We start from the raw sequence: 13,051 nt of genomic DNA on the forward strand, positions 1-13,051 counted from the left end.
GGCTAGAGGACCAACTGGATGAGAACTAACACTCCAGGATTGGGTGAACAGGTGGTCAGCAGCAGAGGACGACATGGCACCCGCAGAAACATTCACAGAAGAGGAGATCATCGACCAGGTCACCCAAGAGGAGGCAGAAGAAGAAGAAGAACCCCAGCCCACAGTGGCAAAGAGCCACTCGGATGCCATCACGCACCTGAAGTGGCTCATAGCATACACAGAGCAGCAAGACTTCGACCCGATATACATCCTACACCTGAAGAACCTCCAGAGACAAGCACAAGTCAAGATGAGGAAGGGGATGTGCCAGAGGAAACTCAGACTTTTTAAAATGATTTTTAAAAATATGCTTGTAAGTACAATTTTAAGTATATTATTGTATGTATACTGTATATTATTGTATATATTTTAATAAATTTAAAACTTGATTTAAGACTTGAACGAACTTTGCTGTTTCTTATTTAAAACGCCCTTCCATTCAGCAATGTTCAGCATAGTCAGCGATGTTTCCTCTCGTTCATTCATTTGGATATCCGCCATCTTGGATATCCGCGGCTCGGATACAACGCGGGTGGCTGTCTTGGACCCGCGGTATAACGGGGGACTACTGTATATGTTTCTGGAACCCACCTCTTCATTTACCGGAGGAAGGAGCTGCGCTCCGAAAGCTCGTGATTCGAAACTAACCCTGTTGGACTTTAACCTGGTGTTGTAAGACTTCTTACCGTGCTCACCACAGCCCAATGCTGGCATCTCCACATCACTCCTGACTTGTGCCTTGCAGATGGTGGACAGGCTTTGGGGGGGGGGGGGTCAGTTGGTGAGTTACCTGCCGCAGGATTCCTAATCTTTGACCTGCTCTGGTAGCCACAGTATTAATAGGACTAGTCCAGTTCAGTTTCTGATCAATGGTATCCCTAGGATGTTGACGGTGGGGGATTCAGCGATGGTAATGCCATTGAATGTCAAGGAGCGATGGTTCCCGTACCAGCCTCCCCGAACAGACGCCAGAATGTGGCGACTAGGGGCTTTTCACAGTAACTTCATTGAAGCCTACTCGTGACAATAAGCGATTTTCATTTCATTTCACTTCATTTCATTTTTATAGATCCGCTCTTGTAGGAGATGGTAATTGCTCGACACTTGTCAGCCCAAGCCTGGATATTGTCCAGATCTTGCTGCTTTTGGACATTAGCTGCTTCATTATCGGAGGAGTCGCAAATGGTGCAAAACATTGTAGTCATCTGCAAACGTCCCTACCTCTGGCCGTGTAATGGAAGGGATGTCATTGATGAAGCAGCTGAAGATAGTTGGCCTAAGACACTCCCCTGAGGAATTCTTGCAGTGATGTCCTGGAGCTGAGATGATTGACCTCCAACCACCACAACCATCTTCCTTTCTGCCAGGTATAACTCCAACCAGTAGAGAGATTCCCCCGATTCCCATTGACTCCAGCTTTGCTAACGTCATACTCAGTCAGATGCTGTCTTCATGTCAAAGGCAGTCACTCTCACCCCACCTCTGACATTCAGCTCTTCTGTCCCTGTTTGAACCAAGGCTGTAATGAGGTCAGGAAGTGAGTGACCCTGGCAGAAGCCAAAGAGTGTCCGTGAGCAGGTTATTGCCGAGTGGCACTGTTGATAACCCCTTCTATCACTTTACTGATGATCGAGAGTAGACTAATGGGACAGTACTTGTCAGGGTTGGATTTGTATCGAATGCCTTCAGCAGTTTCTTGGATATCACGTGGAGTGATAATGGTACTGGCTGAAGGCTGACATCTGTGATGCTGGGGTCCTCCAGTGGGAGACCGAGATGGATCATCCACTCAGCACTTCTGGCTGAAGATTATCGTGAATGCTTCAGCCTCATCTTTTGCACAGATGAGCTGGGCGCTCCATCATTGAGGATGGGGATATTTGTGGAGCCTCCTCCTCCACTGAGTTGTTTAATTGTCCACTACCATTCACAGCTGGATGTGGCAGGACCGCAGAGCATAGATCTGAAGGGTCTGTTGTGGAATCGCTTAAGTCCGTCTATCACTTGCTGCTCATGCCCGTTTGGCACACAAGTAGTCCTGTGTTGTAGCTTCACCAGGTTGACACCTCATTTTTAGAGATGCCTGATGTTGCTCCTAGTATGCTCTCCTGCACTCTTCGTTGAACCAGAGTTGAGTAGGGGATATGCCGGGACATGAGGCTGCAGATTGTGGTTGAGTACATTCTGCTGCTGATGGCCCACAGCGCCACATGGATGCCCAGTCCTGAGTTGCGAGATCTGTTCGAAGTCTATCCCGTTTAGCACGGTGGTAGGACCACACAACACGATGGAGGGTATCCTCAATGTGAAGATGGGACTTTGTCTCCACAAGGCCCGTGCAGTTGCCACTTCTACCGATACGGTCATCTACAGCAGGCAAGTTGGTGAGGTTAAGGTCAATTATGTTTTTTCCTCTTGTTGGTTCCCTCACCACCTGCTGCAGTCCCAGCCTAGCCACTTTGTCCGTGAGGATCCAGCCAGCTCGATCTATGGTGGTATTACCGAGCCACTCTAGATAGACATGGAAGTGCCCCATCCAGAGAATATTCTGTGCCCTTGCCACCCTCAGTGCTTCCTCCGTCGTGTTGTTCAGCTGATGGTGGACAGCATGTGGTAATCAGCAGGAGATTTCCTTTTCTATGTTTAACCTGAAGCCTTGAGATTCATGGGGTCCAGAATCAATGTTGAGGACCCCAAGGGCACCTCTCTCCCGATTGCACACCACTGTGCCGCCACCTCTGCTGTGATGATAGTGGTGATAGGAATGGGGATAGTGCTAAGAGGAGCTGTACCGGTCAGTGCCCCCTAGGGAGGGGGACGGGATGGACCGCTTTCTGGACAAGCTGGCATTCCCAAGAGTGGAGGTGCGGGTTGAGGGGCTGGGGGCCCCAATCGAGTTGGAGGAGCTGATTGAGGCGCTGAGGAGCATGCAGACAGGGAAAGCACCGGGACCTGATGGATTTCCGGTGGAGTTTTATAAGAAGTTCTCAGATCTGCTGGGCCCACTGTTAGTGAGGACCCTGAATGAGGCGAGGGGGGGGGGGCCTTGCCCCCGACGATGTCTAGGGCAATAATTTCACTGATTCTGAAGCGGGATAAGGACCCCCTCCAGTGTGGGTCTTACAGGCCGATCTCGCTCCTCAACGTGGACGTAAAGTTGTTGGCTAAGGTACTGTCCAGGAGGGTGGAAGATGTGGTCCCGCTGGTTATCCATGAGGACCAGATGGGGTTTGTGAAGGGGAGGCAGCTAAATGTCAATGTGCGGCGGCTACTTAATGTTATAATGATGTCGGCGGCGGATGGGGAGGCGGAAATAGTAGCATCGATGGATGCGGAGAAGGCCTTCGACAGGGTGGAGTGGAGCTACCTGTGGGAGGTGCTGAGGAGATTTGGGTTTGGTGAGGGATTCATTAGGTGGGTGAAGCTGCTGTATAGTGCTCCGGTAGCGAGCGTGGTGACAAACGGGAGGAGGTCGGAGGATTTTCGGTTGACCCGGAGGACGAGGCAGGGGTGCCCCTGGTCTCCCCTGCTCTTCGCGTTAGCGATCGAGCCCCTGGCCATGGCGCTGAGGGATTCGAAGACCTGGAGGGGGATTGTGCGGAGCGGGGGGGTGGGGGGGCACCGGCTGTCGTTGTACGCGGATGATTTACTGCTATATATTGCGGATCCGGCGGGGGGGATGCCTGAGATGTTGAGGATACTTGGGGAGTTTGGGGATTTTCCGGGCTAGCAGCTCAATGTGGGAAAGAGTGAGCACAGGGGACCAGGAGAGGGAGATAGGAGAGCTCCCGTTGAAGAGGGCGGAGAGGAGCTTTAGATATCTGGGTGTCCAGATAGCCAGGAGCTGGGAGGGCCTTCATAGGCTAAACATTTCGAGGCTGATGGAACAGATGGAGGAGGAGTTCAGGAGGTGGGATACGTTGCCACTCTCCTTGGCGGGCAGGGTCCAGTCGGTGCTCCCGAGGTTTTTGTTTCTCTTCCAGTGTCTCCCCACCTTGATCCCGAAGGCTTTTTTTTAGGAGGGTGAATAAGAGTATTCTGGGGTTCATGTGGGCGTGAAAGGCCCCGAGAGTGAGGAGGGTATTCTTGGAGCGAGGCAGGGAGGTGGGTGGTCTGGCGTTGCCCAACCTGTGTGGGTACTACTGGGCTGCAAATGTGGCGATGATCCGTAGGAGGATGATGGAGGGGGAGGGTGCCGCATGGAAGAGGATGGAGGTGGCATCCTGTGTGGACACGACTTTGGAGGCACTGGTGACAGCCCCGCTCCCACTCCCCCCGGCAAGGTATTCTACGAGTCCAGTAGTGGTGGCTTCCCTCAAAATGTGGGGCCAGTGGAGGCGGCATAGGGGGGGAAGTGAAGGCCTCAATCTGGACCCCAATACGGGGCAACCATCGGTTTGCACCAGGGAGAATAGATGGTGGGTTTTTGAGTTGGCATAGGGCAGGCATCAGGCGGATGGGGGACCTTTTCCTCGACGGGACGTTTGCGACCTTAAGAGGAGTTGGAGGGGAAGTGGGGTGTTCCCCCCGGGAATACTTTCAGGTACATGCAGGTTAGGGCGTTTGTTAGGCGGCAGGTGGCGGTGTTTCCGCTATTGCCGCCAAAGGAGGTGCAGGATAGGGTGCTCTCGGGGACCTGGGTCGGTGAGGGTAGGATCTCGGCAATTTATCAGGTGATGCAGGAGGGGGAGGAGGCCTCGGTGAAGAGCTGAAAGTGAAGTGGGAGGAGCTGGGGAGGAGATCGACGAGGGGACGTAGGCAGACGCCCTGGGGAGTGTGAACTCGTCCTCTTCTTGCGCTTGGCTCAGCTTAATTCAGCTGAAGGTGGTGCATCGGGCGCACATGACTGGGACCAGGTTGAGCCGGTTCTTTGGGTGTGAGGACAGGTGTGGGAGATGTTCGGGAGGCCCAGAGAATCACACCCACATGTTCTGGGCGTGTCCGGCGCTGGAGGGTTTCTGGAAGGGGGTGGCGGGGACTATGTCCAGGGTGATTGGTTCCAGGGTGGAACCGGGCTGGTGGCTCGCGATTGTTGGGGTAGCATCGGTGCCGGGAGTGAGAGAGGCCGGTATTCTGGCCTTTGTGTCCCTAGTAGCCCGACGAAGGATCCTTTCACAGTGGAGGGACGCGAAGCCCCCGAGCCCAGAATCCTGGATCAGTGACATGGTGGGTTCATCAAACTGGAGAGGGTCAAGTTTGCCCTGAGGGGGTCGGTGCAAGGGTTCTTTCGGCGGTGGCAGCCTTTTCTTGATTTCCTGGCGGAGTGTTAGAGGGTGGTCAACCTGGACACTTACCTTCAATGGGGTACTGATGTACTGAAAGTTCAGGGAAGAGTAGCAATAACGATTCAGATCTAGGGTTTCAAGTTGTCCTACAGATGTACAGCTAACTTTATTTTTTTTAGGACAAAGGCAAATTGTAAGGCGATATGATCCATGTTGATAGTACAGGTTCAGGGCAGGGCACCACGGTAGCATGGTGGTTAGCATAAATGCTTCACAGCTCCAGTGTCCCAGGTTCGATTCCCGGCTGGGTCACTGTCTGTGCGGAGTCTGCACACCCTCCCCGTGTGTGCGTGGGTTTCCTCCAGGTGCTCCGGTTTCCTCCCACAGTCCAAAGATGTGCGAGTTAGGTGGATTGGCCATGCTAAATTGCCCGTAGTGTCCTAAAAAGTAAGGTTAAGGGGGGGGTTGTTAGGTTACGGGTATAGGGTGGATACGTGGGTTTGAGTAGGGTGATCATGGCTCGGCACAACATCGAGGGCCGAAGGGCCTGTTCTGTGCTGTACTGTTCTATGTTCTAGGTTCATTACTTTGGTCATAACACAACCAAAGAGCATAGTTACAAAGTTTTCAACTTCAAACAAGACTCGCCTAGAGTATTAACTCTTTGTCCCTCTGCCTCGTCCTCATGCTCTTTTCCTATTCCATGTGTACGTATGCAATGTTATCACTTACCTTACAGTAATAATCACTGCACGATCCTTGCCATGTCTCACAAATTGTATTGTTCAGCAAAGTACATGACTCTTCCTTATAATCAGCCTTCGCTATTTTAACCCCGCACTTACCTGCACCTTCACTGATATTGCTGTTTCCACATAAACAAGTGACATCGTTAGAGGCCAACATAACACACCATAGTTATTTGTTGCACTGCTTTTAGTTCATTGTTACAGACCAAAGTGAAACTACAAGTGAACATACTTGGGCATTCTGGTATCTTTCTCCACTATGGCTCTGGAAAGCTGCACCTTGACATCCATGGGCTGCAGGATATGTTGAGACGAAGAGCATTGTTTCTGAGCAGACTTCCAATCTTGGCCTAAACAAGAGAAATTACACTTCTTCACACTCGTATGTCAAGTGACAGTTGAACAATATACAGAACGAATTGATATACTACACTCTAATCCCCAAGACACCTTGATTTCAACCTTCTAAAACAGGGGTGGGCAAACTTTTCCGTGCAAGGGCCACATTCAGAAATTCACAATTTTAAAGGGCCGCATAGTATATTAAGTAAAATAATTAATATTTTAAATAGCCAAAATTAAAGGTCTTTAAAGAAAAAAAAGCACATTTATTTGAAAAACAAATAACTCAGTAACAGAACAGTGTCAATGAGAATGATGCATCTGACTGCAGTCATTTACCAGTTTGTTGAAATCAGGTGTCAAGTTGCTTGTGCTGATCCTTAACACTGTAGCCGAGTCAACGATAAAAACGCGCGTAGTGGGGTGGATGAGTGGGGCTGCCTTATTGGTCGGTTTAGTTGGGTGTGCGACCAATAGGAGTCCAGGTTACAAACAATAATAAGGCTTATTGTTTGTAACCTGGACTCCTATTGGTCGCACACCCAACTAAACCGACCAATGAGACAGCCCCACTCATCCACCCCACTACGCGCATTTTTATGCGGCCCGCCAATGAGGTGCCCGGAATCATAACCGGCATTTTTAAAAAGCCACCGGGGAAAAGCCGCTGAAGTAAATGCGCTTATTGAATAAATGCAGATTATGATTCTGGGCACCTCATTGGCGGGCCGCATAAAAACCTTTGTCGGGCCACATGCGGCCCGCGGGCCGTAGTTTGCCCACCCCTGTTCTAAAACAACTTGCATACAGCTGCTTTAACTTTAAGTACCCAATTACTTTTTTCCCCATTAAGGGCCAATTTAGCGTGGCCAATCCACCAACCATGCACATCTTTTTGTGTTGTGGGAATGAGACCCATGTAGACATGGGGAGAATGTGCAAACTCCACAACAACACCTTGAAATCAACGAATTCTCCCAAGGCGATTTCAGGAGTGTTGGAAAGCCAAAACTGGGCATCGATCCATACTTTGAGAAGTGTGGCTGTGAAGCGTTTTGGGGCTTCCAAACTGTGTATAACAGGATTTCTTCATTTACTTTTATGTTAAAAATATTTTGCCCAGTTTTGTTTTCCAGAGCAATCCGTCAAAATAACTAACATGAGCAAAAGTGGCTGCCATATTTGGTTACATAGCAATGACCACGCTTCAAAAAGTAACACAATGCTTCTGGGGAGGACTTGGGTACATTGTAATAGACCAAACTGGAAGAGATGAGCTTGCTGTGGTTAGCATCTTCACTGGCCATGCTTGGGATGGAGTAAATTGGATAACAAGTGTAGCGAACAGAGGATCCAGTATATTACAAGAAGTGCGTTTAATTATTAATCTTGGTGAAAGACTCTCTGGGAAAAAAGAGACCGTAACACAAGTGATTCCATATCAGGTTTGATAGCGACATACTCCAGTCCAAACAAACATTTTGAATAAAGCCAATTACACAGATGTGAGGAGAGAGCTAACTAAGGTCGATTAGGTGAATAGACTCAGTTGGCTGGACAGGTGGTTCGTGATGCAGAGCGAGGCCAAAAGAATGGGTTCAATTCCTGCACCGACTGAGGTTATCCATGAAGGTCCTGCCTTCTCAATCTTACCCCTCGCCAGAGGTGTGGGTGACCCTCAGGTTAAATCACCACCAGTCAGCTGTCCCCTGCAGTCATCTGTATATCTGATGGTATGTAAAGGGCTAACAACTGTATCATAGTGCTAGACAACCACTAGATGGCAGCACCAGATCCATGTATACAAACTGAACTCAGAGGATCTTCCCACCTCTTCGTATCAGCAGTGACTAGATAGCAGAGTGTTAGAGAGATTGAGGGGTGATCTGATAGAGGTCGACTAGATTATGAGGCGCATGGATAGATTGGATGGGCAGGCACTCTTTCCCAGGGTAGAGGGGTCTGTCACCAGGGGGCAAAGGTTTAAGGTCCATGGGGCAAAGTTTAGAGGAGATGTGCGAGGCAGGGTTTTTTTACACAGTGGGTGGTAAGTGCTTGGAACACGTTGCCAGGGGACATTGTGGAAGCAAATACATTAATGGTGTTCAAAAGGCATCTCGATGAATACATGGATAGGATGGGTGTAGAGGGATCCGGCACAAAAGTGCTGAGGGATTTGGCCAAGGTTGATATCATGTCCGGTACAGGCTTGGAGGGCCGAAGATCCTGTTCCTGTGCGGTATTGTTCTTTGTAAGGGGTTCAGAATCAGGCCTTCTGAGCATACACCACTGTGCCACCACCTCTGCTAGGTCCACAGTGCCATAAGATCTCGGGATGGGGATGGTGATGACTGGGACATGAGCTGGAAGGTACGATTCCATGAGTATAACTAAGTCAGACTATTGCTTGACAATGCATTAGAGACAGCTCTCTCAATATTGTCACAAGTCCCCAGCAGGACTCTGCAGGGTCTACAGGGCTGAGTGTGTGGTCATTTCCAGTGCCGAAGTCAATGCGATCGTCCCACGTCTTGAAATTAAAACTAAAGCAGTTTTTTTTTTAAACGAGGCTGAAAGAAGTTTTTCAATAGACAGACTTACATCATCGACTGCTGTTACTGCTTCTGTAAAACCACTGTCAGATGCAGAATAAGCTTTTGTTATCATCCAATATCAGGAGGAGATTTTTCAACCTTACCACAGTTGGGAAAGACACATGATTGGAACCCAGTCCAGACTACGCCAATGACATAGGCAAAAATAAAACAGCTGATGTGGGGAGAAGCACATTCTGAATGATCTCTCAAAGTTATGACATCTATACTTCAAGATATTTTATCGGTGATTGGTGACTTGTAATATTTTCATCACTAAACACAGACAATGCTGAGCTCACTCGAGCATTGTATGAAAGTTGGCGACAATGAAGGATATTGTATCAGAATCTAGTTGAGTGGAAAACCTGTGTGTTATCCAAACAAGTGAAACCCATGGAGCAGGAAGAAAACCTTCTCTTGTATTCAGGTTTCCAGTCCTAGAAAATAGTTCAAATTTTCAACAAATAACGAGAGTTAAAACTGTGGTACTCGTCACCCTGGCATTTAGTGCCAATAAGTTGCTTCAACATCCGTGGTCCACACCCAATACATGGCAGGTTTCAAGGGTTAGTATTTCCGGTAAAGATCCTTCAAAGAGATTTGGAATGCAAGCCACCCTTTCCCAACCTTGAAAGATCCCCAATCACAATAAGGCCAATCAAGACACTTTGCTTCACGTGTAGTCAGTGCTGCAAACAACTAATTTACACCCAGTCAGGCCCCACAAACAGCGATGAGATAATGACCATTAGTGATTATAGTTGAGCAATAAATTTTGGCCACAGACTCCCCTGTGGAATCGTAGAATTTACAATGCAGAAGGAGGCCATTCGGCCCATCAAGCCTGCACCAGCCCTTGGAAAGAGCACCCTACCTGTAGAAGTCAGGTATTTTAAATACACTTAATATAGGTAAGAAGGAAATATTAAATCCCAGATTTAAAATGAAAGAAACATACAACTTCCAAACTCAGACATGAGTTTGGGGAAACACAGAACCACTGATAAAAACATCACATTCTTTCAAGGACAGGGGCTAAATCCCATGGGCTGTAAGGTGGAATAATTAAAGGCTCCATTGTTCTGATTTCAGGCCACTTGTGATAACAGCCTGAACCACATTCCATAACGTATGCAAGCCGAAACATTTTAGACTGTGTCAAAAAAACAGTTTATGATGAGATGACATAACGTCTTAATTGTTGCAGATAAGCAACAATTGGAAGTGGCGTTGCATCGTGAGGATGGACGGCTTTTTATCAAATCAAATGTGTTTTGAATATAGCTTAAACCAATTAGGATTATATTGGGGTGTGATCGGATCGCTTAAGACAGATATCAAATAGTATATCCATGGATGATTTGGCCACCATTTTAGACAGAAAGACAGAAAGAGGAAAGAGACAAAGAGAACAAGACAGAAAGAGAGAGAGAGAGAGAAAGTAAAGGAAGAGAATTAGAAAAGAGTTCTGTATTCCTATTTCATTTTCAAACTTTGACTTCAGCCTTTGACTTTTAAAGTTGTGTTCAGGCTATTGTCTCAGAAGATAATTCCTGTGATTCTTTGAAGAAAATCAAATTGTCTACAAACTACCTTTTAAATCATTTTCAAGTTGTAACCAATGAACTTCAAATAAAACAATTCTTATTTGCACCTGACAAGTTTTTAACTTGAATTTCTACTGAGTTTCACCAATGTCTCAACAACAACCGGCAACCGTAAATTGAACAAAACTTCACAAATTTAAAGATATAACACTACCCAAGCCCACACCTTCACCTTATCCCCATAACCCACTAACCCCTTTTTGGACACCGAGGGCAATTTGGCATGGCCAATCCACCAAACCTGCACATCTTTGGACTGTGGGAGGAAACCGGAGCACCCGGAGGAAACCCACGGGGAGAATGTGCTGGCTCCACACAGACAGTGACCCAAGGCCTGAATTGAACCCGGGTCCCTGAAGCTGAGGCAACTGTGCTTACCACTGTGCTACCGTGCTCTTTTTCGAAACGGGGCCTTTTCCCTTCACTTCACATTCAGTAAGATGGTGGCCAATTTGATAGCAGCCTCAAGGCCACTTTCCTGCCGACCCTTCGATACTCTTGTTGGTCTAGAATTGATCCACCTTTGCCTTAAAAATATTCAATGACCCCGTCTCGACTCCATTCTCTCAGGAAGAGGGTTCCACAGACTCAGGGCCCTCAGAAGCAAATTCCCTTCATCTCCATCCTAAAAGGAGATGCCTTCCTCCGTCTCTCTCTCTCGCTTTCTCTGCACTGGAGTGGTGAGAGCAAAAAAAAAGGGAAAGTTAATTTAAATAGATAAAAACTGTACCTGGCTTGCTGAATAGAAGTTGGACACTTCGGAGCTCCACATCAAACTTTTCGTAGGCCCGTTCCAGAATTTCCTCCAATGATAAGCCTGGGGATGTTGCTTTTTGGTCATTGTGGCTAACGCTGTTTAACTGCAGAACGGTAAAACTTGGTAACTTGTACATGCTTTGTTATTCATAGTTGAACATATAATTCAAGACAGCTCAAATGCAAAAGAAGGTGTGAAGGCTTAAATTCTGTGCAGAGCCCGAAACAGTTGATCGCCATTTTCGTTGATTCAATATAATAAAAAGAATAATAAGAATCTTTATTGTCACAAGTAGGCTCACATTAATACTGCAATGAAGTTACTGTGAAAAGCCTCTAGCCGCCACATTCCGGCACCTGTTCGGGTACACAGAGGGAGAATTCAGAATGTCCAATTCACCTAACAAGCACGTCTTTTGGGACTTGTGGGAAGAAACCGGAGCACCTGGAGGAAACTCACGCAGACATGGGGAGAACGTGCAGACTCCGCAAAGATAATGACCCAAGCTGGGAATCGAACCTTGTTACCCTGGAGCTGTGAAACAACAGTGTTAACCACTGTGCTACCGCTTCAAGGCTTTGAAGTGAAGGACCCGACCTGCTTACAGGTTGTGATGAACTTTTCCTTGACCGGTTACTCTATAACTAGAAAAAAAGCAAGTTGCTTTCAGGTACCTCAAACCCAGTTAGAACACGGCATCTACTTCGGGGAGCGGTTAGGAATCTGCAATTCTTTTCAATATAAAGAAAACAGCAACCTTTTAGAAAAAAACATTATTGCTGCTGTGTTCCAGTTTCCCACACCACATACCACAAGCAGCTGAGACCTGCTCCCAGATCTGCCGAAACTGTTCTTAATCAGCTCTGAGGGTAGTGTGTGGGAGCAGCTGGTGACGCTTCTGATAGCTTACCCATCCTGTTTTGTGGGTGGTAAGTAATCTCTGCTTCATCATTCCCCCAGTGGCACAGCAGAAATTTAACAATTCATCGATCTGGCTGATCTCTCACATTAATTTACAATTTACCACTTGATGGTGGCCTACTCTCATCAGGAAATTGAGTTGCTCATATTGTCGTAAAAAGAAGTCCACAATCTTACCACAACTATTCATGCATTTAAGAGCTGCTATACTACTTGCTGAAAGATGTTTATCGAGGTTAGCAACCACGGGGTAATGCTGTGTAACAGCTCGGGCTGACTTTTCATCATTCCAACAGCTACACTATGGAGGAAGCACAGATCTCAAGAGTCATGAATTTAAAAGTTTGGAATTAATCAATCCAAGAGGGGGTTCAGGGGAAATCTCTTCACCCAGAGAGCTGCGTGATTGTGGGACTCCGTTACCACTTGCGATGAACAGCACCGATGCTGCAAAGCAGTTGAGGCAGATGGAAATGGAAAGATCTGTTTTTTTTTTATTCAAATTTTTCAACAACAAATTTTCTCCCAACAGTTAAAGTAAACAAGGTGTAAAACTAAACAAACAGAAATCCCCCCAATACAAAGTAATAAATTAATAACTAATAACAATACAAGAAAGAAACAAAAAATAGCAAACACACCGTCTCAAAAACAAACCCCCTTAACAAATCCCGAACCCCCCCCACCCGGGTTGCTGCCGAGACTGACCACCCTCTACCTCTCCGCCAGGAGATCGAGGAAAGGCTGCCATCACCAAAGAACCCTTGTACCGACCCCCTCAGGACTAACTTAATCTTTTCCAGCTTGATGGACC

At 47.4% G+C, this 13,051-nt stretch overlaps 1 protein-coding gene across 7 annotated transcripts in view; it reads right to left on the reverse strand.

Moving 5' to 3' along the window:
- Nucleotides 1-13,051, reverse strand: part of vps13c (vacuolar protein sorting 13 homolog C) — a 368,173-nt gene that overhangs the window by 235,791 nt on the left and 119,331 nt on the right. For all 7 annotated transcript variants that reach the window (XR_005458698.1, XR_005458696.1, XR_005458697.1 and 4 more), the window contains 2 exons: nt 11,290-11,419; nt 6,246-6,363 (listed from right to left, as the gene is read on the reverse strand). Coding sequence is in view for 4 of the 7 variants with exons in the window: in XM_038784422.1 (XP_038640350.1) it covers nt 6,246-6,363; nt 11,290-11,419 (248 nt within the window). In the remaining 3 variants the exon portion in view is untranslated. The remainder of the gene's footprint in view (nt 1-6,245; nt 6,364-11,289; nt 11,420-13,051) is intronic.

The sequence above is a fragment of the Scyliorhinus canicula genome, chromosome 24 (assembly GCF_902713615.1).
Source record: "Scyliorhinus canicula chromosome 24, sScyCan1.1, whole genome shotgun sequence".
In the NCBI taxonomy this organism is placed as follows: domain Eukaryota; kingdom Metazoa; phylum Chordata; class Chondrichthyes; order Carcharhiniformes; family Scyliorhinidae; genus Scyliorhinus; species Scyliorhinus canicula.